The sequence below is a fragment of the Zalophus californianus genome, chromosome 14, assembly GCF_009762305.2.
Source record: "Zalophus californianus isolate mZalCal1 chromosome 14, mZalCal1.pri.v2, whole genome shotgun sequence".
Classification (NCBI taxonomy): Eukaryota; Metazoa; Chordata; class Mammalia; order Carnivora; family Otariidae; genus Zalophus; species Zalophus californianus.
In genome coordinates, this window is record NC_045608.1 from 16,532,710 (window position 1) to 16,558,877 (window position 26,168).

At 44.1% G+C, this 26,168-nt stretch overlaps 4 protein-coding genes across 8 annotated transcripts; 2 read left to right on the top strand and 2 right to left on the bottom strand.

The window, feature by feature from the left end:
- Nucleotides 1-1,821: 1,821 nt before the first annotated feature.
- On the top strand, nt 1,822-3,834 carry LOC113912785 (cytochrome c oxidase subunit 6A1, mitochondrial). The gene is made up of 3 exons (XM_027576508.2): nt 1,822-1,980; nt 2,133-2,275; nt 3,558-3,834. The coding sequence occupies exons 1-3, from the start codon at nt 1,878-1,880 to the stop codon at nt 3,639-3,641; spliced, it is 330 nt and encodes a 109-aa protein (XP_027432309.1). The 5' UTR covers nt 1,822-1,877; the 3' UTR covers nt 3,642-3,834.
- Nucleotides 3,835-5,512: 1,678 nt separating this feature from the next.
- TRIAP1 (TP53 regulated inhibitor of apoptosis 1) lies at nt 5,513-7,634 on the bottom strand. Of its 2 annotated transcripts, none has more exons than XM_027576511.1 (2): nt 7,459-7,634; nt 5,513-6,479 (listed from the first exon to the last, which is right to left on the bottom strand). In XM_027576511.1, the coding sequence occupies exons 1-2, from the start codon at nt 7,603-7,605 to the stop codon at nt 6,399-6,401; spliced, it is 228 nt and encodes a 75-aa protein (XP_027432312.1). In that variant the 5' UTR covers nt 7,606-7,634; the 3' UTR covers nt 5,513-6,398. The 2 variants fall into 2 exon arrangements, with proteins under 2 accessions (XP_027432312.1, XP_027432311.1); XM_027576510.1 differs by having other exon boundaries at nt 5,513-6,482; nt 7,459-7,633.
- On the top strand, nt 7,618-22,815 carry GATC (glutamyl-tRNA amidotransferase subunit C). Of its 4 annotated transcripts, XR_003516962.1 has the most exons (5): nt 7,636-7,781; nt 7,876-8,048; nt 15,698-15,801; nt 21,687-21,757; nt 22,679-22,815. XR_003516962.1 is itself a non-coding variant. In XM_027576507.1 (4 exons), exons 1-4 carry the CDS (start codon nt 7,701-7,703, stop codon nt 17,618-17,620), a joined length of 411 nt encoding a protein of 136 aa, XP_027432308.1. In that variant the 5' UTR covers nt 7,639-7,700; the 3' UTR covers nt 17,621-18,504. The 4 variants fall into 4 exon arrangements, 2 of the variants coding, with proteins under 2 accessions (XP_027432307.1, XP_027432308.1); XR_003516963.1 differs by lacking the exon at nt 15,698-15,801 and having other exon boundaries at nt 7,618-7,781; XM_027576507.1 differs by lacking the exons at nt 21,687-21,757; nt 22,679-22,815 and adding an exon at nt 17,568-18,504 and having other exon boundaries at nt 7,639-7,781.
- On the bottom strand, nt 18,625-25,913 carry SRSF9 (serine and arginine rich splicing factor 9). The gene is made up of 4 exons (XM_027576505.2): nt 25,604-25,913; nt 22,695-22,855; nt 21,028-21,200; nt 18,625-19,531 (listed from the first exon to the last, which is right to left on the bottom strand). Exons 1-4 carry the CDS (start codon nt 25,789-25,791, stop codon nt 19,388-19,390), a joined length of 666 nt encoding a protein of 221 aa, XP_027432306.1. The 5' UTR covers nt 25,792-25,913; the 3' UTR covers nt 18,625-19,387.
- Between the last annotated feature and the right edge of the window lie 255 nt (nt 25,914-26,168).

Sequence of the window (26,168 nt, forward strand, 5' to 3'; positions counted from 1 at the left end):
CTGTGTTTGGGGATGCCTAGGGATTTGATGATCCTGATGTAACATACGGTGTACCATCATATGTAAAAACCCTGACTACTCAGAGAGAGAAAGATCTAATGCGAGATCAGATTGTGATGCTCTAGTCACACAATCCTAAAGTTTTGTCTTCATGAAACTGCATAGCCTTATTGTATCTTATTTGCCCAAGGTCACACAGGGTGTAAGGGATGGAAACAAAATGTGAATCCAGTCTTCCCACAACAGCGTCCCTATTTGTTCCTTTACTCAGGGATTTTTAACCTGGGGCACAAGGACTCTTAGGGGGTCTCTGGGTATACCTTATGGTACGTTCTTCCCCCAACATTCAGTGCTTAGGAGCAGGTGCATTTAGGGGGGAAGGGGTTCATAGCTTTCATTATATTCTCAAAAGGACCAATGATCCAAAAGTTTCCTTTCATTTTCTCTTATGAACCTTTTTTTTTTTTTGGCCTAAGAGAACCCAAATTTATTCTCTTACAGTTCTGGAGGCTAGAAATCCAAAATCAAGGTGTTAGTAGGGCCATGCTCTGTCCGAATGGCCTCTAGGGAAAAACCCATCCCATGTCTCTTCTAGCTTCTTTGTCTTGTGGCCATATCACTCCAATCTCTGTCTTAGTCTTCACATTGCCTTTTCCTCTATTATTATTATTTTAATTTTTAAAAAATTTTAGAAGATTTTACTTACTTATTTGAGACAGAGCACAAGCAAGAGGGAGGGGCAGAGGGAGAGGGAGAAGCAGACTCCCTACTAAGCAGGAAGCCTGATGGCGGGGCTGGATACCAGGAAGCTGGGATCATGACCTGCGCGGAGGCATATGCTTAACTGGCTGAGCCACCCAGGCGCCCCTAATTTTTATTTTATTTTTTTAAAGATTTTATTTATTTACTTGAGAGAGAGAGAGAGAGAGCATGAGAGGGGGGAGGGTCAGAGGGAGAAGCAGACTCCCCGCTGAGCAGGGAGTCCGATGTGGGACTCGATCCCGGGACTCCAGGATCATGACCTGAGCCGAAGGCAGTCGCCTAACCAACTGAGCCACCCAGGCGCCCCCTAATTTTTATTTTTAAAACTGTTTTTAGATGAGTAGAAGGAAGAAAAAGGAAAAACTGGGGGAAGGAAATTGAAGAGACAAAGCATGCTAATTTTTGTTTACAGAATTTTAATGGAGAGAAGGCTAACGTGACGAAAAAAGCCAAAAGTTAAGGATGTTGAGGCAGGATTAAAATCCAGATCTTCTGGCACCAATTCCGGGGCTCCTGATTCCCGTTGCTACTCATTCATTCATTCACTCACTTACTCACTCATTTGTACTGAGTACCTGCTACGTGCCAGGGACAATTCCAGGCTCTGGGAATGGTGCCCTGGAAAACTCTGGCATCACAGAGTTTATATTCTAGTAGGGGAGACAGACATAATAATGATGACGACGATTATGTCAAGTGCAAAGAAAAGTGACGTCACAGAACGGGGAAGAACAGGAATGGCATTTCAGACGCGGTGTTCTGAGCTCAGAACCTCCAGTTGCTGTCCGCGCACTCCAACGAAGACAGCTCTTCCGAACGCCAGCGTGCACTCCATAAACCTCTCTTTCGCGCTTAGCCTCGCCGAGCCTCACCAAGGTGGAGACTGTAGGGAGAGGGGCGTGCACACGGGAGGTGCAGAGCGCATGCTCCCTCAAGATCTGTGGCTCTGAGGATTTTAACTAGACTCCGACCGCCAAGAGCGGAGTTACGCAGGCTCCTTGCGTTAAGACAAGTGGGAAGGCTCCGCCCAATAGGAGCTTGCTTTTGAGGTTGTGGTCCCGCCCCCAGCCCCTTTTCTACTTCCGCTTCCGGTGCTGAGGCTGTCCAGGTCGAAAATGGCGGCGGCGTCTGTGTCTCGGCTGTCTGGGCTGCTAGGTCGGTCCGGGGCACAGCTGGGGCGTTCCATGTCGAGTGGCGCCCACGGCGAGGAGGGCTCAGGTACTGGAGCTGCGGCTGGCGGGGCGGGCCTCAGCCCCACCCGAGCGAGGCGGAGCAGGACTGTGACCTTGGCTTGAGGACTTGGGGTTGGTGGGGGTGAGACCCGGGCGGGGTCCCGACACCAGGCCTGAGCGGTCGTGCCTCCTTTGCAGCTCGCATGTGGAAGGCTCTCACCTACTTCGTAGCGCTCCCTGGCGTGGGTGTGAGCATGCTGAATGTCTTTCTGAAGTCGCGTCACGGAGAGCACGAGAGACCCGAGTTCGTCGCCTACCCCCATCTCCGCATCAGGTCCAAGGTACGCCTTTGTAGGCTCTTCGAGCAGCCATTCTTTTATTACAAATGCCTAGTCTGAGTTCTTCATTCTCTAAAATCGTGTAGAATTTGTCATTTAATTTTTACAGATTTTTATTTTCTCCGGTTTTATGGAAATGTAACAGACTTGGGGGGTCACATCTGTTTTCTTTTTCAAGGTCATACACTAAGTGCCCTTCAGTTTTACTTTTTTTCCTGATCCATCCCACCTCTGCCTTCTGATACTGTTCTGAAACAGTTGTCGGTTGTATGAGACTTGGAGGTTTGGGAATCTCCCTTAGAGTGGCAAAATCGGAAGGTGGTTCACACTTCTAGGACCTGGGCATCTGGCAGGTACCAGCTGCATGTTGAAGAGACTAACAGCTTCTCTTATTCCTACCTCTGCTAGTATTTTCTCAACTGTTTTATCCTTTGCTATTGATGTAGATGTAATCATTTGTTTTCCATTGATTGTTGTAAATATTCTTAACAAGAGGCCCTGCTGGCTCTTTAATAACTATTATATCACTTAGCCAAGACAGGACTGGCCTTATAGAAACTTAAGCTAGAGTCTTAGATTCAGAAAGAATTTTTGAGTCTGAGCCCCACTCCCACCCTTCTACAAAGATGTAAAAGCCATATACCATGGTTTTCAACCTCAGTACTATTGACATTTGGGGTTGGATAATTCTTGTTGGGACAAGGGGCTATCCTATGAGTCCTAGGATATTTATCAGCATCCTTTGACCTCTACCCACTAGATGCCCTCTCCCAGATGTCTCCAGATATTGCCCAGTGTCTTTGGGCAAAATCATCCAGGTTTGGAAACCACTGCCCTAGAGCAATGTTTTTCAAAGGCAGCTTGCAAAAAATTGAGGAGAGTAGGTTGCAGTTTCCAATCCAGAGGTTTGTTTTAGATCTGGAATGAAGCCCAAAGTCTGCATTTAAATAAGCATCTTCTCTCATTTACCCATCTCTACCATTCTGATACAGATGATGTGAGGATTACACTTTCATAAACACTGCCCTCATAGACTAGTTGCCAGGGAGAGGCTTATGAATAATGAACTTGAGCTTGCTTTTCCTACTGCCTACTTTAAAGGCTCTCCTGGAAGTTAAAAGAGCTCCCTTAAATTGTGGGAAGGCTGAAATACGCCAGTAGTTAAAGGACTAATTACCATTTTGTTTTTATGTATGGTCTGTCACCCTTTGTCTGAAGCAGTTCATGGCAGTGCTGTTTCTGAATTCTCTTCTGGAATTGCCTAACTGACATCTTCACTCCACAGCCCTTTCCCTGGGGAGATGGTAATCATACTCTATTCCATAACTCTCACGTGAATCCACTTCCAACCGGCTATGAAGATGAATAGAGAGAACCTGGACCACCACCCAGTGGGGACCACAGCACTGGTTTGGACCATGACTCTGCACACGGACCAGAAGTCTTTGGGACCTTAAGCTCACCTTCCTTACTTGTATCAAATGATGACCAGTATACCGATCTTCCATCCCTTTTCTTATGGCAGGAGATGGCTTAAATAAATAACTTAGATTGGTCCATGATCTGAGAGTTGCATTCTTTGGTGTTTTTCCCTCCAAAATCAGCATTGTTATTTTCGTTTCTATAATGAAGGTTTATGGCTGCCTTGTACAGGCCTCTGGATAAGTGTTTGTAATAGGCTTGTCCTTGGTTTCTTATGCCTGGAGTAGGTAAAGCAAAGGGACCATAAGTGGAGCTAATTTAAGTATCAAGATTGGGTCCTGACAGACTTTGGGTGGTAAAGATATTGAGTAGAATACCTGCAATTTACATCTGAAAGAGGTATCTTTGACTCTCCAGAAGTGCTTACTCTGTGTCCTAGCTTTCTCTTGTCCCATTCCACCAGCATTTGCTGAAGAATATTCCCTGTGGTCAGGTAATTGTCTCCAAAAGTGTCAAGTTCTCATCTTGTCATCTCTCAGCACCATGAAGGTTAGAAGGGTCAGAAACTTTTGGAGAAATAAAGGCAGTATGACACATTTCTGTATATGGCAATGAGCTTTATTTGTTTCTGGAATTAAAACCTTCCTGTAGCATTAAGAATTAGGGAGAAACAAGAGTAATAGTAACAAAGCCACCCTTACAGAGCATTTAATTTCTCTTCAAAATTTAAAATCTTTGAAGTAGCTGAGATAGTTGGAATCACTTTATGGGCAGGATGAAGTCAAAATAGAATGAAGAACAATTGGGCACCTGGGTGGCTCAGTTGGTTAAGTGTCTGACTCTTGATTGCAGCTCAGGTCATGATCTCAGAGTTGTGAGATTGAGCCCTACATCGGGCTCCACGCTGTGTGGAGCCTGCCTAAGGTTCTCTTCTCTCCCTCTCAAAAAAAATAAAGAACAATCCGAAGAAATTATTCTCTCAGCAGTTACAATGAAAAAACATGGTTGACTTGGAGTGGTTTTATTCTCGAGGCTCAACCAGACAGTTTTGTAATAAGATTCAAGCAGCTACCAGGTTTTGGTATTGCATAGTAACATACAGTAAACTAGTACTGCAAAGGTGAGGCATATGGAAACACAGGCTATAAAAGCCTTTTACCGTAAGGGAGTAAAGGATCCCTGCTCCCTTTTCCATTTTGTGATCTAACCGCAGCCTGTGCTTGTACTTCCAAATCCCCAAAGAACCATTGTACTTGTGGTCAGTCTGAGTTCAGGACAGATTACTTTACTTTGGCTTGCTGCCTGGCCTCCCTCAGCTGGATCTCAAATATCTTTTTAAACCATGTATATAATGGACCGTAACCAGTCAAAATGTAAATGTAGAATGTATTGAAATGACATTAAGGACTGGTCATGTTAAATATGAAGTGGTCACTGGTAAATTAGAGGTTAATACAATTTCCATCTTCTGTAAACTGTTTACTGTACTGGGTATATATAATTGAACCAAATTACTCAAGACATGCAATTTGGTGACTACCTGACATTCCAAAGTGTGTAAGTGCTCACCTGATCCTGACATTTTTTTTTTGCAGGTATAGAAGCATATTAAGTTATTTGTGTAGCTTACTGTGGAAATAAATTTTGGAAATCAGGTTTCTAGTTGTTTTAGCACACTATTTACCTTAGATAAATTTTAACTTTTTCTTCATCTTTAAATTATAAAACAAAACTTTCCCCAGTGTACATATGGGATATGTGGGGTTACAGTGTAATACTTGTTCTGTAAAGTACACTGAGTTCTCCAGGGGCAAATAATGAAACTAAATGTTACAGTTTATTCCATCTTCATGATTACAAACATTACAGGCAGGATAGGTACACAAGGCAAATAAAACAAACTTCTCCCATTTTACTAAAGGCAGCATTTTGGCAGTTTAATGATAATACAGGTTCGCTTGCTTAATTTGGGCTGAAAGCTGGCAACAGCAAATCTTTGCAATTTAGGATCTTTCTCCATTGTTACTCCAAGGATCTTCATTCCTAAACTACACTATGAGCTCAGAAATGGTGTGCAACATTCTTCAAGCTTTCACATCTTAATCAGAAATCTGACACCTCTTCTTAAGGCAGAGAACTCTTAAAGCTGTCTTCCTCTTGGCTACCAGTCCACCAGCAATCTTAAAAGTTGTTATTATAAAAATAAAACCGTGCTCCCAAGCATTGATTAAAACTGTTGTGCTGGGATCCCTTTTCAGAGCTTTAGCTCCCTGAGAGAAAAGAGAGATCCTAACCAATTGTTTCCATGAATAATAACCCTTTAGGTACAATGTACCTAATGTCCTTTGCAGCAAAACTCAAGAGGTCAGGCAGCCCTGATCATCTGGACAGGTTTATCAGTATTTACATACAAAGGATATTTAAAGCTGATCCCAGACCAAGTATTGCAACCATAATCCCAAGAAGTCATTCAGTTTAAGCACATGGAGTTCCTGCAGGATGCCAGAGCAAGTGAGAAATCAACTCATAGCAGAGTGATGGGGTTCATCATCTTTTACAAGTGAGAGAAATCAAGGAGGAAAGAAAACTCCTTCCTCCTAAACTCATCATCAAATCGATGGCTATTTTCACAGCCTTAATTGCCGAAATCCAGTGTCCTCAATTTCCTGATTGGAGGAGTCTATTTTCAAGGTGACTGTCAAGGTCAAGAAGAGCTTTCAGGCTTTTCTTTGCCATGGCCCATGAATTCCAGTCCTTCAATGGGAATCTCTTTCTCCTTTATTGCCTTCTGATGGAGAAGAAAACACACGACACAGGTCTATGTGAAGCTTAAGGACCAAACTTTGTAAATATGATGGTACAAAAGTAAATCAGATCAAGAGAACACCCAACCATGACTGGGTTGTACTTTTTTTACTGTACTGTACTTGACTACTTTTTTTTAACCTGAGTACCATTATGGAGAAATTAAATGTAAGACCAGAGAGAGATTGGAAAGGAGTTGTGAGGAATCGTCAGTGTTTCAGATGTGGAATTTAAACAGTATCTCCACTCTGTTATGACACACAAATTCAAATCTTGAGTTCCAGGGCTTGGTGGCTATGTGACCTTGAGCAAGCCTCACTTTCCTATCTATAAATGGGCTAAAGATAGCAACTTGGAATTACCCTGAGGATGTTTTAACTAGGAGTGTTGTGTCCAGTGCGGTTCTTACAATCCAAAGCAGTTTCACATTCATTGAACTGGAATGAAAATTTCCCAGCGGGTTGAGAGATACAGCAAACCAAAGAAGGAATTATAACAACAACAAAATGAGACCCTCATGTCTAACAGGCCAGATAAACTAACACCCCTCTTCGCCCCCCAACAACAGTGGAATAGTGCACCACCGCAAAAATCAAGGAAACGATTCCGGTTAACTTGAACTAATCACCTCCTATTTGGGGAACGTTCCATGTATAAAATACCAAGAACTATGCCCACTTTACGAGTTTAGGAGGAGCACCAAATGAACCAAAGGATGTTTCTGTGCTCGGTAAAATGTAAAGCATTGTAAAAATATTTAACTCTGTCATTTAGAGAAATACCGGGCGGCCTTGGTGGTGATGGTGGGGAGAGAGCTCCGGCCACTGTCCTCACTGTGGCTTTTCTTCACCCTCCCCATCCCAACCTCCGCGAAATACTACGCGTGTGGCGGGGACACCGCAGAGAGAAGCAGGGGCGGAGGGTAGAGACGAAAGGGCCCTGGCCACCTAAGGGCTCACCTGAACACACTGCTGATAGCGCTTGAAGAGGTCGGTGCACGGGTCTCCGGAGCCGTCCCCCTTGAGGAACTTTTCGGCAAACCAGCGATTGAAGCACTGGTCGTACTCGCGCTTCATGTCGGTGCAGGCCTCCCCTACGCTATTCATGGCGGCGGCGGCAGTAGCGGCGCGCTCTGATGTCGTCACTCCTAAGTGCGTCGTCGGCTTTACGTGAGGACGCACTACGGCGGCTGAAGAGAGAAATGTGGGCGCGGGCGGTGAAGCTGGGCCTACGGTCCTGGGTGGGCTGGCGCCGGGGCTTCACCTCCAAGGCGGATCCTCAGGTAAAGTCCGGGGGCGTCTAAGCGGGTGGTGAAGAAGGAAAGGAGGCGGAGCAGGCCCCACCCGTGACCCCTATTCTCCGCCTCATCCCCCCAGCGTAGTGGCAGGGTCACGGCCGAGGTGATCGAACACCTGGAGCGTCTAGCCCTTGTGGACTTCGGCAGCCAAGAGGCTGTAGCACGGTTGGAGAAAGCCATCGCCTTTGCCGACCGGCTCCGCGCCGTGGACACGGACGGGGTAGAGCCCATGGAATCAGTACTGGAGGACAGGTAAACACTCGCGGCTGCGCACCCCCAAGCCTTGCCTGTGGCGCCTTCGCAGCCATTTGAGGTGGCGATGATTAGTGTGTCCTTCCACAGAAGGGAAAAGAGCTTTAGCGAGATGCAAGAACTTGCCCACGGTCACCCCGCGGGTAAGTGTTTTCATGCTTTTCTTTGTTCATTACGGATCCTGTCACTCCGTTTAAAGTCCCCTTGGCCTCCCAGTGTAACTAGGAACCGTGTCCGAAGTGCTCATCATCGCCTTTGAGGCCCTGCTTCACAGAGTCCCCGCACTCGGGCATTCTGCTCTTTTTACTCCAGCTACATTATCTTCCTTACTGTTTCTCCAACATGACAAATGTGTTTCTTGTCTAGGATCTTTGCGTTTGCTATTCCCCTTTTCTTGGACAGCCTGTTTCCTTGGCAGGTCTTAGTTTATCTCCTCGTTAAGGCCTCTCCAAATATCTTCTCCCTTAACAGTTACCTACTCCTGATCCTGTTGGATTTTCTTCTGTTTCTTGGTTATCTTATTTTTGGTGATTTGTCTCTTGTTAATAGAATGTGAGCTCATGTTTGACTTGCTTACTTGTTGGATTCCTGTCTCAAAATATGGCCTGTACATATCTTCAGACCTAGTGGTTCCCTGTGGAAACATCTGTAAAAGTGCATCAAGATGTATGCAGGAGTGTTCATGGTATCTAAACCTGTTTATAATACAAAACAAAAAACAACAACAACAAACTCCTAACAAGGGGTGCCTGGCTGGCTCAGTCCATAAAGCATGCTGTGATCTCCAGGTCATGAGTTCCAGCCCCAGTTGGGGGTAGAGTTTACTTAAATTAATTTAAAAAAAAATTTTTGAACCCCAAGAAACAAAAAACAAACAGTCTAAGTGTCCTTCATGGCTAAATACATCATCATACAATGGAATATTTGACAGTTGTTTAAAAATAATGAAACAACTGGGGCGCCTGGGTGGCTTGGTTGTTAGGCGTTTGCCTTCACCTCAGGTTGTGATCCCAGGGTCCTGGAATCGAGCCCCGCATCGGGCTCCCTGCTCCCTGCTCAGCGGGAAGCCTGTTCTCCCTCTCCCACTCCCCCTGCTTGTGTTCCCTCTCTCGCTGGGTCAAAAAAAAAAAAAAAATCTTAGGATACATTATATCCCCCCCATTAAAAAAAATAAATAAATGTAATGAAACAACTATGCTGATATGAAAAGATATATTTAATAAAAAAGGCAAAGTTCAGAACATTGTGTATGGGATTATCAATACTTTAATGTGTTATCTATTTGACATATTCTGGTATATGCATTAAGTTTTGTTTTGTTCCCTCAGAGCATGCAAGAAACTGTAACTAATTAGTTTTAAAAGAAAGTGGAGGGCGCCTGGGTGGCTCAGTCGTTAGGCGTCTGCCTTCGGCTCCGGTCATGATCCCAGGGTCCTGGGATCGAGTCCCGCATCGGGCTCCCTGCTCAGCAGGAAGCCTGCTTCTCCCTCTCCCACTCCCCCTGCTTGTGTTCCTGCTCTCGCTGTCTCTCTCTGTCCAATAAATAAATAAAATCTTTAAAAAAAAAAAAAGAAAGTGGAAATGCAGACAGAGGGAAGTTCTAACTTTTCATCTTATACTGAGGGCCAAAACACAAATGCTTAAAGGAGCAGAATAGTAACACAAGAAGTGATGTAGTATAGTGCAGCAGGGAGGAGCAGGTCTTTGACAAAGCAATTTGTGAATATTATACTGAAAGGATGCACAGCCTCTCCCCACTTCTACCAATTTTTGCCAAATCTTAATATTTTTATTTTATTTAATTTTTTAAAGATTTTATTTGTCAGAGAGAGAGCGAGCACAAGCAGGGGAAGAGGCAGGTAGAGGGAGAAGCAGGCTCCCCGCTGAGCAGGGAGCCCAATGCAGGACTCAATCCCAGGACCCTGGGATCGTGACCTGAGCCGAAGGCAGATGTTTAACTAACTCAGCCACCCAGGTGTCCCGAAATCTTACATTTTTATTTATTTTTTTAAAGATTTATTTGAGAGAGAGAATGAGAGAGAGCACAAAAGGGGGGAGGGTCAGAGGGAGAAGCAGACTCCCTACTAAGCAGGGAGCCCAATGTGGGACTCGATCCTGGGACTCCAGGATCATGACCTGAGCCGAAGGCAGTCGCTTAACCAACTGAGCCACCCAGGTGCCCTCTTAATACATTTTTAAAGAAAATGCTCTTTTCTGAAAAGCAGACTTGTTTGCTGGTTAGGACTAGTTTCTTGGGAAGGATGGGTATGTAACTCTTAAAGACAGAGGCAGTCTACAACTCTGTCCTATCCTTTTCTTGATGGGATTTTTTTAAAAAGATTTTTTAATTTGAGAGAGAGTGCAGCGTGGTTTGCAGTGGAAAGATCAGAGAGAGAGGGAGAGGATCAGAGAGAGGCAGACAAGCAGACTCCTCGCTGAGTGGGGAGCCCGATTCTCCGCTTGATCCCAGGACCTGAGATCATGACCTGAGCCGAAACCAAGAGTTGGACATTCAACTGAGTCACCCAGGTGCCCCCTTGATGGGATTTAAAAAAAAAAAAATACACTCTTGGGATGCCTGGGTGGCTCAGTCAGTTAGGTGTCCAACTTTTGACTTTCGCTCAGGTCTTGATCTCGGGGTTGTGAGTTTGAGCCCCACATTGGGCTCCATGCTGGGCATGGAGCCTACTTAAAAAAAAAATACTCTTAATATAGATGGGAGCAAAAAAGATTAGCTGCCATTAGCACCAATAAGGAGAACCAGACCTATCTGTAACCATAACCTCTGTGTAAAGTGCTTGCTGGCCTCCCATTCTCACCTCCAGTCTTTGATTCCTTCACATCCTTTCTCTATTTTGTAATCTGGGGCGCCTGGGTGGCTCAGTCGTTAAGCATCTGCCTTCGGCTCAGGTCATGATCCCAGGGTCGTGGGATCGAGTCCCATATCAGGCTCCCTGCTCGGCAGGAAGCCTGCTTCTCCCTCTTCCACTCCCCCTGCTTGTGTTCCTGCTCTCGTGCTCTCTCTCTGTCAAATAAATAAATAAAATCTTAAAAAAGGGGGGGCTGTTTATTTTGTAATTTGTTGCTCAAATCTACATGTCAATGTTTCCCCAAAATTATGTAGCACTTCAAAATAGAAATTTTTTAAAAAGATTTATTCATCTGTGGCTCTCTCGTGGTATTCAGTTGAGCTCTCCATTCTGTTTCCTTCTTAGAATCCCCTACCTCATCCCACCCACTACTCTTTTTTGCCTACTTTTTCTTTCTTCAGATTTCAACTGCCTCCTCCTCAGATTCTTTTCTATCAAGTCAGGCTCCGTTTCAGGACCTGTGGCTCTCTCATGGTATTCAATAGAGCTGTAATTTTACTTGTGTTTATACATCTATTTGAGTACTATTTATTTATATATTTATTTATTTTCCTAGGTAATCTGTACACCCAATGTAGGGCTGAATTCATGACCCCGAGATCAAAAGTTGGATGCTCTACTGAGTGAGCCAGCCAGGCATCCCATATTTGAGTAATATTTAATTCTCTGTCCCCCTCCTACTGCTCATCCATGTTCCAGGGAGCACATCTGTTATTACTCATCATATTCTTAGTATCTAGCAGTAAATGTTTGTTGAATGTTCTTTAAAGATTTTATTTGAAAGAGAGAAGGGGGGCAGAGCAAGAGGAAGCAAGAGTCCCAAGCAGACTCCACACTGAACATAGAGCCCAATGGGGGCCTTGATCTCACGACCCTGAGATAACGACCTGAGCCAAAGCCAATAGTCACTTAGCCAACTGCACTACCCAGGCACCCCACTGAATGTTCTTTATTAATATCTTTGGGAAAGTTGGGAATAGAAGCACAAAGAGGAGACAGAATTTCCCAGATCGTGTAGAGGGAAACTAAAGAAATGCAACTATTACTCAGGGAAGAGTTTGTGAAAAAGATGGGAGAGGGATTTGGATCTGGTAGCTGGAGTAGTGACTTCATATTCAGTGATCTGCAGTCTGGCCATAAACTTGGAAACCAGTTTAATTCTGTTTTAGGAGATGTAGCACTTGTAGGACTTTGTTTTTTGAACATATTGCCTCACTGATGTTTGAAATGGAACCCATTTAAGACAAGTGTTAAACTGTTTTAGGCCACACTAGGTGTAAAAGCACTAACTGGCTATTAGAAAGCTCTTGGCACATTAATACCCTATCCTTTGGTTTTAGCTAAAAAGCAGTTAGTGCCTTTATGTGTCAGGCACTAAGATTTTATATGCATTGTCTGAATTATCACATACAACCCTGGAAGGTAAATACTAGTATCTCCTTTATAGATGAAGAAACTGAGGCACAGATAGCTTATGTAACATGCCCCAGAGTTTCACATGTGTAGTAAGAGAATCCAGAACTTGAAATTCAGAGCCTCAGTTCTCAAATATACCTCTAGATATGCCATCTAAGGGACACCTGGGTGGCTCAGTCAGTTAAGTGTCTGCCTTCAGCTCAGGTCATGATCCCAGGGTCCTGGGGTCTAGTTCCACATCGGGCTCCTTGCTCAGCAGGGAGCCTGCTTTTCCCTTTGCCTGCTGCTCCCCCTGCTTGTGTGCGCGTGCTCTCGCTCTGACAAAAAATAAATTTTAGATATGCCGTCTAGAAGTTAACCCATATGCCATCTAGAAGTTAACCCCTGGGGCACCTGGGTGGCTCAGTCAATTAAGCCTCTGCTTTAGGCTCAGGTCATGATCCCGGGGTCCTGGGATGGAGCCACGCATCGGGCTCCCTGCTTGGCAGGGAACCTGCTTCTCCCTCTTTGTGCTCTTTGTCTCTGTCAGATAAATAAAATCTTTAAAAATAAATAAAATAAATAAAAGTCAGCCCCTAGAACCTTTATTTTCTCCCATCTCCAGAGACTGACTCAGATGATGACATATCTGACTGCAGCCAAATACTTCTTCAGTGCTTAGGATGTCCCTCAGAATCTTATTTGAACCAAAAATTCTTAGCCAAATTGATTCTCATTCCAGTCTGCATCAAACTAGAAATTAATTAGGAAGGAGGGAAAAGGCTTGTAGATGGAAATAGAGTGGTGCCCAGAGAAATGACTCCTGGCAGCCTGACACCAGCAGCAGAGTGGTCCTATCTGGTCAGTCTAAGGGCCAATAAAGGCATTTCTTCTCCGGTGCGGCCATAGTGCTTTCCATTAAATTGCTTTTATTAGCATTTCTCACAGTTACTGGTTAAAGTGCTTTGTGAGCCTTTCTCAACCAGGATTTCATCTGAACCAGAACACATAAAGATTCAAATGATTTTTTTCAGTGCTTCCCAGGATAGTATATAATATTAGCCCATATTTTATTTATTATCTGTCTCATAGTTTTATTAGTCCATAGTTATTTTTTATTTTTTAATATTTTATTTGAGAGAGAGAAAATGAGAGAGCGAGCACATGAGAGGGGAGGAGGGTCAGAGGGAGAAGCAGACTCCCTGCCGAGCAGGGAGCCCGATGTGGGACTCGATCCAGTGACTCCAGGATCATGACCTGAGCCGAAGGCAGTCGCTTAACCAACTGAGCCACCCAGGCGCCCGTCCATAGTTGATTTATTATCAAAATGGGTGTCCTATAGTACTTGGGCTAAATTCTCTGGTAGAACCCTGAGAAAGAGGAAGTGAGATAGACATTTATCAATCAGCAACTGATAGGCACCTGGTCCTGTTTGGAGTATTATGCATGATTCTGAGGTCAAGAAAAGTTAAGCAACTTGCCAAGTGAACCACTGATGTGCCATGCTCACAGAGACACTGGGTTCAGTAGCCTATGATTATGAAAATAGGAAGGTGTGGGTTTCTTCTGCAAACAACTCCATCATAAACAGTATAACTAGGTGAAAATGTGTGGCATTTATGGGAGTGAATTTTTTCTGGAAACATTACTTACATAGGAAATCTGATTATCAAATGAGTGAATAAATCATTTGCTATTACATCTGTGGAGAAGCAGTAGCTTTTAACCACCTGTTGGTGGTAGTAGAGTCTCACTTCATCAAACGCTCCAAGTGCCCAGGAGCAATTAGCCTCCTGTATGTAGGGGCTAGGCAGGTAATGTGTGATTACAGCAGGTTAAGTGCGGAGGTATATTCTGAATGAGGAGTGGTGACTGAGGTGTGCCCAGGTGCACTAACTCTGAAAGGAGCAGGTGCTATTCAGCACCCACCTCTTACTGCAGTGAGAATGCAGGTCCTGAGAATTATCAGATCTTCTTTAACATTTAATCTTCCCAGCAGTTTATGAAGCATTCCACAAATAAGGAAACAGGTGCATGGACAGGATAAATAACTTGTACACGTGCCACACATGCCACTAAGATTTGAATTTATCTGTGACTCAGGAGCCCAAGCTCTTTTAGCCATTTTGTTATACCACCCAACAGAAATACAAACTCCAGAAGGTCCAATGGTCACCTTTACAGAGGATTTTTATTTTGTTCTCCAAGTTCTCATAGGCCCCCATATGGTTAAAAAAAAAAAAAGTGCAACCTTTACTTTTTTGGGAAGAAAGTTAAGGTCTGGGAAGATCCATACTTGTCCAAGGAAACAGAGTTAAGAGTGCCAGATCCTGGAATAGACTGCAGCTCTCTACATTGCGTACCATGAGTGCTTTTGTGTCTAGCCCTAGGGTGGGCGCCACAAAAGAAACAGAACAAGTCCTTTCCTAAAAGAATCTTACAACTTAACCCTCTGCAGCCTTTGCCTGGATGTTCATGTCACATCCTTGCCTTTTTGTCCCATTAGGTTTAGCCCTCAGTCTGTCTGGCTCAAAGTAGAAAGAGCTTGGCTGCTCCCCTATCAGTGACTGAGCAGACTGCTTATTTTTCAGCCCAAGTATCTGGAAGCAGGCTCAGATATCTTGCCATGCACTTTTAAACCTTGAAACAGCAGTGAAGCCCCATAGATATGTTCAACCTCTGTTTGGTTTCACTAGTTTGCCATCTGGACATTTTAATGAAGCCACTAGGCCCAGAGAATAGTGGAATATTCTTCAGCTATGCAAGGGCAGGCACCTCCATGTCCCTGAAGGTGGCTGCTGGTGAAAAAACAGCTCATGTTAGGGGTACAAGAACTGTACCAATTTATTTGGTGCCAATTTCAGTCCCGTCACTTGGACCTACTGTCTAAGCACTTATCCACTCTTGAGCAAGTTTCTTCACCTGCCCGAAGTCCATTTCCCATCCCACCAATCCATCGGTTTCTTGCTCATCCTTTAGCAGTGACATCACCTATTCTGAGTACCTGTTCCTCACCTAGGCTGGTTTAGGTGCCCCTTTCTACTCCCTTGGCAAGCTTTGCTTACCTATTAGACTTAAACACATTATATTGTAATTGCCTTACCTGTCTCCACCAAAAGCAACTTACCCATAGTAATCATGCAGAAATATTTATTGAACATACCAGTCCTCAGGAATAATTACCACTTACCTCTTAGAGTGGTGGAGAATCTATAAACTATAGATTGTTATTTGGTCGACTATTGACCATAGCTCCTCCATCTTTTGGGTAGTGACCATAACTCAAGAATATGCCGCTCCATTTCCTCCCATTCTTGACCCTCTCCACCCATGCTATAGAAGCGTGTTTTCTGGGAAGTTAACCTTGAGCTTCTGGTTTTGTAGATGTCTATACTTGAGATCTGACAATGTGGTAGAAGGCAACTGTGCTGAAGAACTACTACAAAACGCCCATCGAGTTGTGGAGGAGTATTTTGTAGCCCCCCCAGGTATGTGTTCCCCAAAGTGGCTTAACAGATTGTCCCTCAGTGAACTAAGAATATAGTAGGAGCTGTACAGTCCAAATTTGCTACATGAAAGTACTTTAAGAAGAATAATGTGGGGCGCCTGGGTGGCTCAGTTGGTTAAGCGACTGCCTTCGGCTCAGGTCATGATCCTGGAGTCGCAGGATCGAGGCCCACATCGGGCTCCCTGCTCGGCAGGGAGTCTGCTTCTCCCTCTGACCCTCCCCCCTCTCATGCTCTCTCTCTCAAATAAATAAATAAAATCTTAAAAAAAAAAAAAATAATGTGGGAATTAGGTGAAGGTGGTCAAAAGGTACAAACTTCAACATACAGCAGAATGACTATAGTTAACAATAGTGTATTCTATATTTGAAAGTTGCTACGAGAGTAGATCTTAAAAGTTCTTACCACAAGGAAAAAACTGTAACTATGTAAGATGATGAATGTTAACTAATCTTGTTCTGGTAATCATTTTGCTATATATATATCAAATCATTGGGTCGTACAACTTAGACCGTGTTGTATCTCAATGATTTCTCAATAAAAGTGGAATGAAAAACCCCACATATATTAACAGTGGAAAAAAAAGTATAGGTGGTGGCAGTAGACTGGAGGGGTCACATGCACCTCTAGGGGCCAGTCTGTAATAGGAATGCACAAAACAGGACTGGGGCGGGGAGGTGTGTATATGGTGTCAAATCCGGAGCTCAAGCTCTGCCTGAAGGGGCAACTAACACTCACTGCTTCTCATTCAGTGCCTGGCAATAATGTGAGTCCATTTTCCCCGAGAACCCGGACATCTGGCATTTTCATGTGTGTGTGGTATTTCCCAAATTTTAAGTATGGGAACTAATTCAAAGATTTAAAAAAATAAATAAATACCATGTAAATAAAACATAGCTGCAAGCCAGATGCATCCTGTGAGCCATCGTTTTGCAACCTTGGCGTTGAGATTTGCATCTCTAAAATGTACTGTGACTATTTTAAATAAAAACTTAAAATAACTCTGGGCTAATACTAAAATCCAGAATCTTGGGTGGGTTGAACTTTTTAATCTCCTCTGCAGACACCTGCTGCACCCTTCTGGATATCTGGGAATGGGACTAGCTTGAGCACTCAGGTAGTAGATGGTTTTCCAAGTACCAGCTTCAGGTTCCGATCATCTCAGAGAACCATTCTAACTAGCCTCAGAGACAAACATCAGTCCCCCAGCTCAGGGTTACCTCTCTGACCAAGACCAGCCAATTAAAGGAAAGCTTTGCCTGAAGCAAGAATGGGAAAGAAAGCTTAGAAAATTGTGGACTCGACTGTTAATCATGCCTCTGATTCACTAAACCACCTCAAATTAACTGTGAAGAGAAAAAAAAGATTTTAGGATCTCTCTCAGAATCTGATAGTTGTCACTGTTTTAGCAGACATAGCCATTGATCCACATATGCTATTTCTCAAAAAGAACTTTGTGTCAGACTTTGCTTCTTGAGACAAAGTGAATTCACAATCATTAGTCTTTCCTTACACTCCTATATGCATAGAACTGGCTAAACTGTCTCTGCTCCTTATTGAAAAGTGTGCATTTATTAGGCTTCACTTACAACTGTTATTCTTTCAGACACTCAGAAAAACAGGGTAGTAGCTACACTTATTTGCATTGCTTATTTTTCATGACAAACCAAGTGATAAGTTAGCTCAGTAGAATCCGCTGGGAAGCAGACTCAACTATAACATTCTTTCTTGTTACTGTTTTCAAACAGGTAATATCTCTTTGCCAAAGCAGGATGAACAAGAGCCTTTTTCACACATCTGAGTAGCTATTCTGGGAATGGGTACCCTATGAACACGTGGAAGCCCAAAGATAGTATTTTGTTACTGTGAACAGTAATGTTCCAACTTTCTTCAGTCACCTGAAAAAAAACTGATGGTTAAGTATTTTTTAATAACTCTCTGAAGACAAAATTGGGAAATAATCTAGCCAAAACAAGGCAGTGAGTTCCTACTGCTACTGGAAGAGGTATTGTTACTTTCCAAGTATTTATTCACAGACTGTTCAGTATGTAAGATGTTATCCTCCTTTATCTCCTCTAGAGACTATCTACCAAACTGCACTTAAGTGAATTTTTCTGTTGATGTAACTATTAGACAGTGCATCTGATCACTATGTGACAACGTGTGTTGTACTTTTTAGTTGCTGTTTCTGTCAATCCAAGAAACCTTGTATCTTTACCAAACAAATTCAGATTTGTCCCTGGGTACCTACTTTGTTCCCAGCAGAAGGCTAACTTTCTCCTAAGGTGTGAAGAGTATTCAAAGTAGACTCTACAGCTTGCGAACTCCTAACCTACAATCATCCACTATCCCACAAAGTGATTACATGCAAAAGGGATGCCAGCCACAGCTATAGTTTTTCTTGAAAGAACCTATGTCAAAAATAGCCCTGGGGATAGCTAAACAGTACTGTACTGTACACTAAAAATTTGCCAAGAGGGTAGATTTTGTATTAAATGTTCTTACCACAAATAAATCTTGAGTAGGGAAGCAACTTTGGGAGATGATGGATATGTTTATAGCCTTGATGGTGGTGATGCTTTCATGGATACACACTTAACCCCAAACTCACTGAGCTGTAGAGATTAAGGAAGTACAACTTTTTACATGTCAATCATACTTCAATAAAGTGGCTCTTTAAAAAAAGCCCAGGCCTGGAAAAAAGTAACTTCCCCACCCCCACCATGCTTACTGAATTGAGTAGAATCCAAGATAGTGGAGTTTTCTGGTTTGTTTTGTGTTTTAAGAAAGTTCAGATACCAAGGATAAATGAAACAGATTTATGGATAAAAGTGATAGAACCAAAATTTAAAGAGACTCCCCCCGCTCCAAACTGCCACATTTGGTTTTAAAATCTTCCAGTGATCTTTATGCTGCTGCTGACTTTAAAAAGTCTGTTTTATTCTTTCCATTCCTTTGCCCTGTCTTAAATGCTCCCGTCTTCTTTAAGGCAGCTTTATTTATAAGCTTGGCCTTGAATTATAAGATAATCCTGAAGCAACTCTTGGGATTGAAATTCTCAAACCACCAACATAGCAACTATCTTTGTCCCCAAATAGTTATCCACTTCTGCTCCTTACCAACTGGGTATAAGCTGCTACTACAACTCAATTACTTTTTTCTTTTTAACCAGTGTACCTGTTTGGTGAAATCCATTAACTTAATCAAGGACAACCACACATGTCAATTACTAAACATTTAAAATATATTTCTAAACAGAATGGGCCGACTCAGTCACAGTAACTGCTGATCTCCATAGTAGAGCAACCCACAAAGACACAGCACTGATTTTTTTCCCATAATCAGGGGTGAAAAATATACAACTTATTTCTGAACCAAAACCACAATTTCTGCAGTTTAAAATGCTTCACTGCCAATATGGCCCTGGTAGAAATTATGTATTTTATTTCCTTAAAAAAAAATTAAAAAAATTTCCTAAGACACTAAATCATCAATCTGGAATGTAGATTCTGAGCACAAAGCAGCTCAGTTCACCTAAAAAATAAAGAAAAATTTCCCATCACCTGTCTCAGTAGGGCCTGAAGGGAGAGAAGTAGTGTGGGGAACCCCTGCTTTGGTATGGAGAGTCACGGCCCCTTGACCCAGACCGAGACCGTGAGTAGCCATAGCTGGTGCTTCTCTCTGGATAAACTCGGATGTAGGAAGTTTCACCCTGCAATTTAAACATAAAGAGTACAGGAAAAAATAAGATCCCGAAGAATACAGCACACTAATACCTAACATGGCTACCTAACAATAATAGTTAAATACTGAGCACTTACTGTTTTTCTGGCATGATGTTATCTCATTAAACCCTCACAATAATGCTATGAGGTTGGTATGCTTACCAGCTCATTTCAAGAATGAGGAAAATAATGTTCTTATCTGTTCCAGTGTGACACAAATAATAAATGGCAAGTTCACATGTGGTAAATGCTCAAATACTACCCAGTACTGTTAACATACCTGAATTACTGCCACTGACCCCTGAATCTAAGAACTAGAAAGGATCTCAGAGGTCATACAATTCAATCCTCTGCCACTTCATATATGCATCTTTGGATAAATACCTATGGAAGAAGCTAACCTGTATTCAACACCTCTCAGGTGTCAGGATCTGGGTTACTCAGTTATCTTCATAAGTTAGCTTCTTGGCAAGTCTTACAAGATAGTGCTATTACTGTTCCTATTCTGCATATCGAGGAACCAAGGTTCAGAGCATAGCTCAGCTAAAAAATTAAGTGGCAGCAGAGTCATGTCCAGGCTGGCCTGTGCCCTTTGCCCTCAGCCAGCACTCTCAGAGGATCTAAAAATGCTAGGATGAAAGAAGTCGGATGCGGAAGTCCCTAGGTGAAGTCAGTAATTGGATTTATCCTTACTGAGGCCCTGCTTTGCAGTATAACTGAGGACCAGATCCTGTTTTGTTTCTGCTCCAAATTCAGTCTGAGCAAAAGCACTGTTAAGTTGTGTACTTTCCAAGTCATAAAATTAGGGAATTATATGAATCCTTAGAGAAAGAAATGGACCCCAGACATACCTAAACCCCACAGTAACTCAAGACAAAATAACCAGAAAAAGCAATGTCCAGTTGGGTCTGCTGTCTTTATCTCAGTGATATCAAAGGGGTAGTCAACATGTGAATCAAATTGAGAGATCTAAAGCAACGGCTGCCTTCTTGAAAGGAAAGACATCAAGAACTAAGTCCTGAGGATAAGGTGATTACAAGAAAATGCATTACTCTGGGAAAGGAAAAATGAAGTGATAACTTGGCACAACAGCAGTACCTTAGGAGAGCTGAGATGATGAGGTTGGCTTGCAGAGCCCAGACTAGACCCAGAGGAGAGACAACCATAATAATTAGGTTCACAGAAGTACATTACAGATTAAGCCAGTTGTGAAAGGGATGGTATCACAGAACAGCTCACCACATTATGACAGACTGCAACAGTATTATCTCCAGGTTAAAAACACTATGACTGCAGACTTTTCTCTGTCATGACCCTGAAGGGTTTGGGCATGATGAATTCCTTGGCTTTATCCACTTAAGATAGATCTTTAATGGTACTGTGAGGTCATCAAATGGCAAACACATGGCCTGTTGCTATGTCTGCTAGGTCAGCTTCAGGTGGAGTGGCGGAGGTGCAAGCTCAAAAGAAGGTGGGAACTCACCTCATGAGAGCGGAATTTGGTGTCATCCAGTTTACGCAGGGCGTATTCCATGTCTTCTTTTCTGAGATATTCAACCATGCCCATTCCATCCTTCTGCACATCTGCATAACAGACGTCCCCAGCTTCTCGCATGTGATCCTTCAAGTCCTGCCAGCTGCCTGATGGCGGAAGTCCTAGGCATGGACAACATAAAAGGCCATATCCTTCAGCCATGTTAACTGACCTGTTAAGAGCCAGCAATACCTAGGTTCCCCTTTTCATCAATCATTACTTTAAAATCCTGAGGATCCCCAAATCACAAATTGTAAGGGGCATAAAACCAGCGAAGAGTACTAACGTATGTGTGGTAAATCACCATAAGAAGTTGGTCCTAGGCTAATCTTCCAGACACCAAGCCCTTCCAACAGAGCAAGAAGTCCACCCCATTACAGATTTAATATCTCTGAGAATTCACAGCCTTTCTTTAGCCTTCATATTTAATATCAAACTCCCAAGACTTTGAGTTCTAATTTTCTCCATTATGAAATTTATCAGTACCAATTATCTCTTGCTTGACTGGGTTCTCAGGACATGGGAATTTTGAAACTATCCAATGAAAGTAACCAAGGCGTAGCTGAAGGTGACAACACAACAAAAATCTAAAGTTTGTTTTCTTGTAGGTGTGAATGACTAACAAACTAAAGTACCTTTCAAAAGATCACCAACATTCTTCAATACAGTGGGGGAAAAGGTAAGACTCAGACGCTACAACTAGTCGGGAATTATACAACCCTACCTGATGTCATGAAAGGGAAATGTGCTCCTGCTCTCAAAGGCTGTGTTTACCGCTCACAGCTCAGGATTGCAGCCATTTCCTAATAGTTTTCTAAGCAGGATTTCAGAGCAGCATGGAGAGAAAAAAAGATATGTATGACATCCTGAAGGAGGGAATAGAGTTCTGGGGTTAAAAAATTACAAAGGGACACAAGATAGGCAGATACTGAGAGGATCACTCTTAAGTACCATGGGGGTCTGCTGTAACTGTGTGACATTCATATCTAAAAAAGTGCCAGGTTTCTCAATATATTTCACTCCACCATGGTCCTAAAATGCCCCTGCAGTGTGCAGAAGGCCCCAGGTTTTTACCGCTGTTTTAGTATTTTGAAAAGATGCATAAACCTCTGAGCTTGGCATTTCATGACTTGTCAACACTAGACATTTCATTCTCTATTCTGCAGTACAACCCCTAAAACTCCAAGTTCTTTTGTTTTCTTTTTTATATAATTCCAAAGCCACCACCAAAATCTGGCCTTTTTCAGCATCCACGGCTAGGCAGTAGTTCAAATCTGATTCCTGGAATGTCTACCAAGTCTGATACCGAGTACATTACAAAAGAAAACATCTCTATAGAATTCTAGCTCACAGGGTTTTGCCCTCATCTTCCCTCTCAACACTAGAAAACTTTATAAGAAGCAAGTTGATGTTCTACCAAGGCTACACTACCAGTGCAGTTTCATTTGCAAGATACCTGCCTCAGTGGCAAGATGGCAGGGCTTCAGACTGTACAGGCTATTGAAAAGAAAGCCCCACATGTCCCATGCACTGAAGAATAACAACATTTCTTGGAGGCCAGACTGTGTGCTAAGTATTTTACATGCATCATCTCATTCAGTTTTAAAGGAACATACCTGAAACAAGAACTCGGAAATCAGATCTTCTTGTAGGAGGCCCGTTCCTCCCACCGCGGGGCCACCCACCCCGACCGCCATAAGTCCTGGGGAACTCCACACGAAGCCGACACTGGCCATAATCATAACCATTCCTTCCATAAATTGCATCTTCAGCATCTCTGCAAAAAAAGGTTTGGAGTTAGTGCTGCTCAAGAGGCTGACTTCCCAGTGAGGGACCTGAGGAACAAGTATAAAAGGGAAACCTGGAGTCAGAAAAATAAAACAGTCTTGATGCACTACTGCTTTTGTGTGAAGACCTTTCATGATATTAGAATTAAACTTTACAACTGTCACACACACGGTTTTCTAGGTATGGAATGATAATAAAGGGGTAAATAGATGACTTATAAGAGGACTAATTTAGAAAAAAAAAATGTTGACAGAGGATTTGATTTCACCAGTATATTTATTTCTCTAACCCTATGAGCAGTTTCTCAAAATGCCCAGCACACACTAGTCCTTTAATATTCTTCAACAAGGCCCAGTACCATTAAGTATCTAGAAAGAAAAATTCATTTAAAAAGAAATCAGGGGTGCCTGGGTGGCTCAGTTGTTAAGTGTCTGCCTTCAGCTCAGGTCATGATCCCAGAGTCCTGGGATCGAGCCCCACATCAGGCTCCCTGTTTGGCGGGGAGCATACTTCTCACTCTCCCATTCCCTCTGCTTGTGTTCCCTTTCTTGCTGTGTCTGTCATATAAATGAATAAAATCTTGGGCGCCTGCGTGGCTCAGTTGGTTAAGTGACTGCCTTCGGTTCAGGTCATGATCCCAGGGTCCTGGATTCGAGTCCCACATCAGGCTCCCCCTGCTCGGCAAGGAGCCTGCTTCTCCTTCTGCCTCTGCCTGCCATTCCCCTTGCTTGTGCCCTGTCAAATAAATAAATAAAATCTTCAAAAAAAATGAATAAAATCTTCAAAAAAAATTTAAATCTTCAAAAGAAAAAAATCAGGCTCAAAAGACAGATGCTTTGTGTCTTGTGAGAAATACGCAACTCTCATGTGTACCTTTTCATCACAGTTTGGAAAACTAAATTGTGAAGACCACTCTCTGGGTACAGTTTTGCCAAAAGAGGAAATATTCCATGAAGTTACTTTCAGTCTTCCCTAGGACTCTAGGAGAACCAAGCTGGTTCTCCAGGACTGGATTGTTGAAAGAATGGCCTCAGAGCTTGGATGGACAAGCAGAGCCAAAGATGTACTAATGAAGGCATCATTCAGTTGTCACAGGCACATCATTATCGATATTCTAGTCGCAAGGTTAAAAGCAATGAGGACCACGACCAGTGCAACCCTGGCTGTATTTACAATGAAGTGAAGGAGAGGCAGAACTGCTAGGGTTGAAGTGCAGACTTTGAATACTGATTGACAAGTTCAAATCCTTTTTCTGCTACTGACTAGGTAGCCGTCTTCGGGTAAATGCTTATATCATTTTCACGTCTCTTAAATGTAATACGCCTATCTCACAAGGTTATTGTAAGGATTAAATATGATACTGTGTATGCAGTGCTTTGCTAGAAACTTGGCATCTAGTGTTATCAAAAGACAGCTTTTCTATTATGGAAGAAAGGAGGGAAGAGACGACAATGTAGCATACCATACAGAAGTTTGTGTTTTAAAGAGCAGCATAGGGGGTTCAAATCCTACCTTGATCCCTTACTAGCATTCTCTTTTATCAGCAACTCTAAATCTTCAGTTTCTTCATTTGTAAAATGTGGCTACCACTACCTTTTGTGGGTTTACTAAAGTGGTACTTGACACGTGGTGAGTGTTCAAAAAACACACTAGAAGTGTTACAGAAGGTTACAGTGTAACCTTCTCCAGTTTAGGTGTGAAAATACCTACTTCCGCTTTTCAGACAAATGGCAAGGCGCTAAGAATGAGCTTTGTCAGTCATCAAAGCCTCAGGGTGCTTCCTACCTCCCTGTCCTCAGATGCCTTCCCTGCCCTATACCACCACACCAGGTAGGGAAGACACCTATGGACAGTCCTTGGGTGAAGCCTGCGGGGCGCAGACTAGGTAAAGCATTCCCTGGGTCACTGCTAGGAACGAGAGTGGGCTCTTATTTACCCCCAAGTGCAGTGACCAGTCCATGCGGTGGCTTCTAAGAACCACCAACCGCAGTTTTGAAAGTTCCCAGGCCTTTTCTGGCTACAAGGTCGACAAAGTTTGCAAAATCACAAAGTGCCCCCTTTAAGCCAGTTTAGGGATCGAGAGCTTCCAAATGCTTGGGGCCCTAAGCATCTAGCGGTGCCTCCCTCATTAGAGGAGTGGCGTGAAATCAGAGACCCCCTCAGACCGTTTTAGAAGTTTTTCCATATCCCTGGTGCTTTTATAAGGACGAGGTCGTGGCCTTGCAGGGCGGGGCGCGCGCGGGTAGAGATCTGTTCCATCACAGAGACCCCTTTACGACCTCCAAAGGCGACCACATTCCCGCAGTCTGTTCCCCGCTAACGGCGAGTTCTGGCTGGGGGGAGGGGTAGGCAGGGAGGGGCGAATGGCCACTTCTGCTCTTCACCGAGTCCTCTCCCGGCTGGTTCCGGGCCGCGTCCCCAGAAGGGTGCCTCTCCAGCCGTGAGAGAGAGAATGATCGTATGTACCATCCCCGAGGCCGGTCTGGGCGGGCCGGGGCCCTCCAAACGCCCAGCTTTTGTGTTTTCAAGTAAAGTAAAAAAAAAGAAATAATCCTAGGGGAAGTGACGACGGAGCAAGGGACGGCCGGAGCCTGCGGTGAGAGGAGGCCTCATCCTCCACCCGGGGGCGCCGTGAGGGGTCTGCGCGGAGGGGGGGGAGGGGAGGCCCCGGAGGGGAGAGGGAAGAGGGAAGGCCGGGGCCCGCGGCCTCAGGCGGGCGGGCGGAGCGGGGCCTCACCGGGGGTCCTCGAAGCGCACGAAGGCGAAGGGCACGAGGCCGTGCCGGTTCTTGAGCTCGATCTCGCGGATGCGGCCGTACTTGTAGAACAAGTCCTCCAGGTCCTTCTCGCGCACGTCGGTCGGAAGGTTCCCCACGTAGATGCGCCCGTCTCCCTCGCCGCCGCGCTCGTCCGCCCAGCCCGACATCCGCACCGCCCGACGCCGCGGGCCCGCCGCAGCCCACGTCGCCGCCGCCGCCTCAGCCGGGGTCCCCCCGCAGCGTCCCCGCGGGCTTCGAGGCGCTCAGCCGCACTGCATTGTGGGAACGGCGGAGCGGAAGTGAAGGGGTCGGAGGAAGCAAAAGGAATTGTCTTAAAGGGGACGCGGTTGCGATGACTGCGCGTGCGTGCAGGCCGGCGCCCCCTGTAGGTGCGTGCGGGCCCGGGGGCAAAGAGAGGGAGAGCGTGGAGTCGGGCGAATTGGGTTCGATTTCTAGAATTCTCTGAAGGCAGTTCAGTCGCCGGCTTCATGGACAAGTGGCCGGGACATGGGCAAGTGACTCAGGCCTCCTGGGCCTCAGTTTT

Bases quoted from the DNA above. Each gene is read 5' to 3' on its own strand.
- GATC (XM_027576506.1), top strand. From the start codon at position 7,635: ATGTCGTCACTCCTAAGTGCGTCGTCGGCTTTACGTGAGGACGCACTA. The intron at 7,782-7,875 runs GTAAAGTCCGGG...TCATCCCCCCAG, and splicing joins CCTCCAAGGCGGATCCTCAG to CGTAGTGGCAGGGTCACGGC. The intron at 8,049-15,697 runs GTAAACACTCGC...CTGGTTTTGTAG, and splicing joins GAATCAGTACTGGAGGACAG to ATGTCTATACTTGAGATCTG.
- SRSF9 (XM_027576505.2), bottom strand. From the start codon at position 25,791: ATGTCGGGCTGGGCGGACGAGCGCGGCGGCGAGGGAGACGGGCGCATC. The intron at 22,856-25,603 runs GTGAGGCCCCGC...CTTTTTTTGCAG, and splicing joins GTGCGCTTCGAGGACCCCCG to AGATGCTGAAGATGCAATTT. The intron at 21,201-22,694 runs GTATGTTCCTTT...GTCCATGCCTAG, and splicing joins TTTCCGAGTTCTTGTTTCAG to GACTTCCGCCATCAGGCAGC.
- LOC113912785 (XM_027576508.2), top strand. From the start codon at position 1,878: ATGGCGGCGGCGTCTGTGTCTCGGCTGTCTGGGCTGCTAGGTCGGTCC. The intron at 1,981-2,132 runs GTACTGGAGCTG...CCTCCTTTGCAG, and splicing joins CCACGGCGAGGAGGGCTCAG to CTCGCATGTGGAAGGCTCTC. The intron at 2,276-3,557 runs GTACGCCTTTGT...TTCACTCCACAG, and splicing joins ATCTCCGCATCAGGTCCAAG to CCCTTTCCCTGGGGAGATGG.
- TRIAP1 (XM_027576510.1), bottom strand. From the start codon at position 7,605: ATGAATAGCGTAGGGGAGGCCTGCACCGACATGAAGCGCGAGTACGAC. The intron at 6,483-7,458 runs GTGAGCCCTTAG...CTTCTCCATCAG, and splicing joins GCTATCAGCAGTGTGTTCAG to AAGGCAATAAAGGAGAAAGA.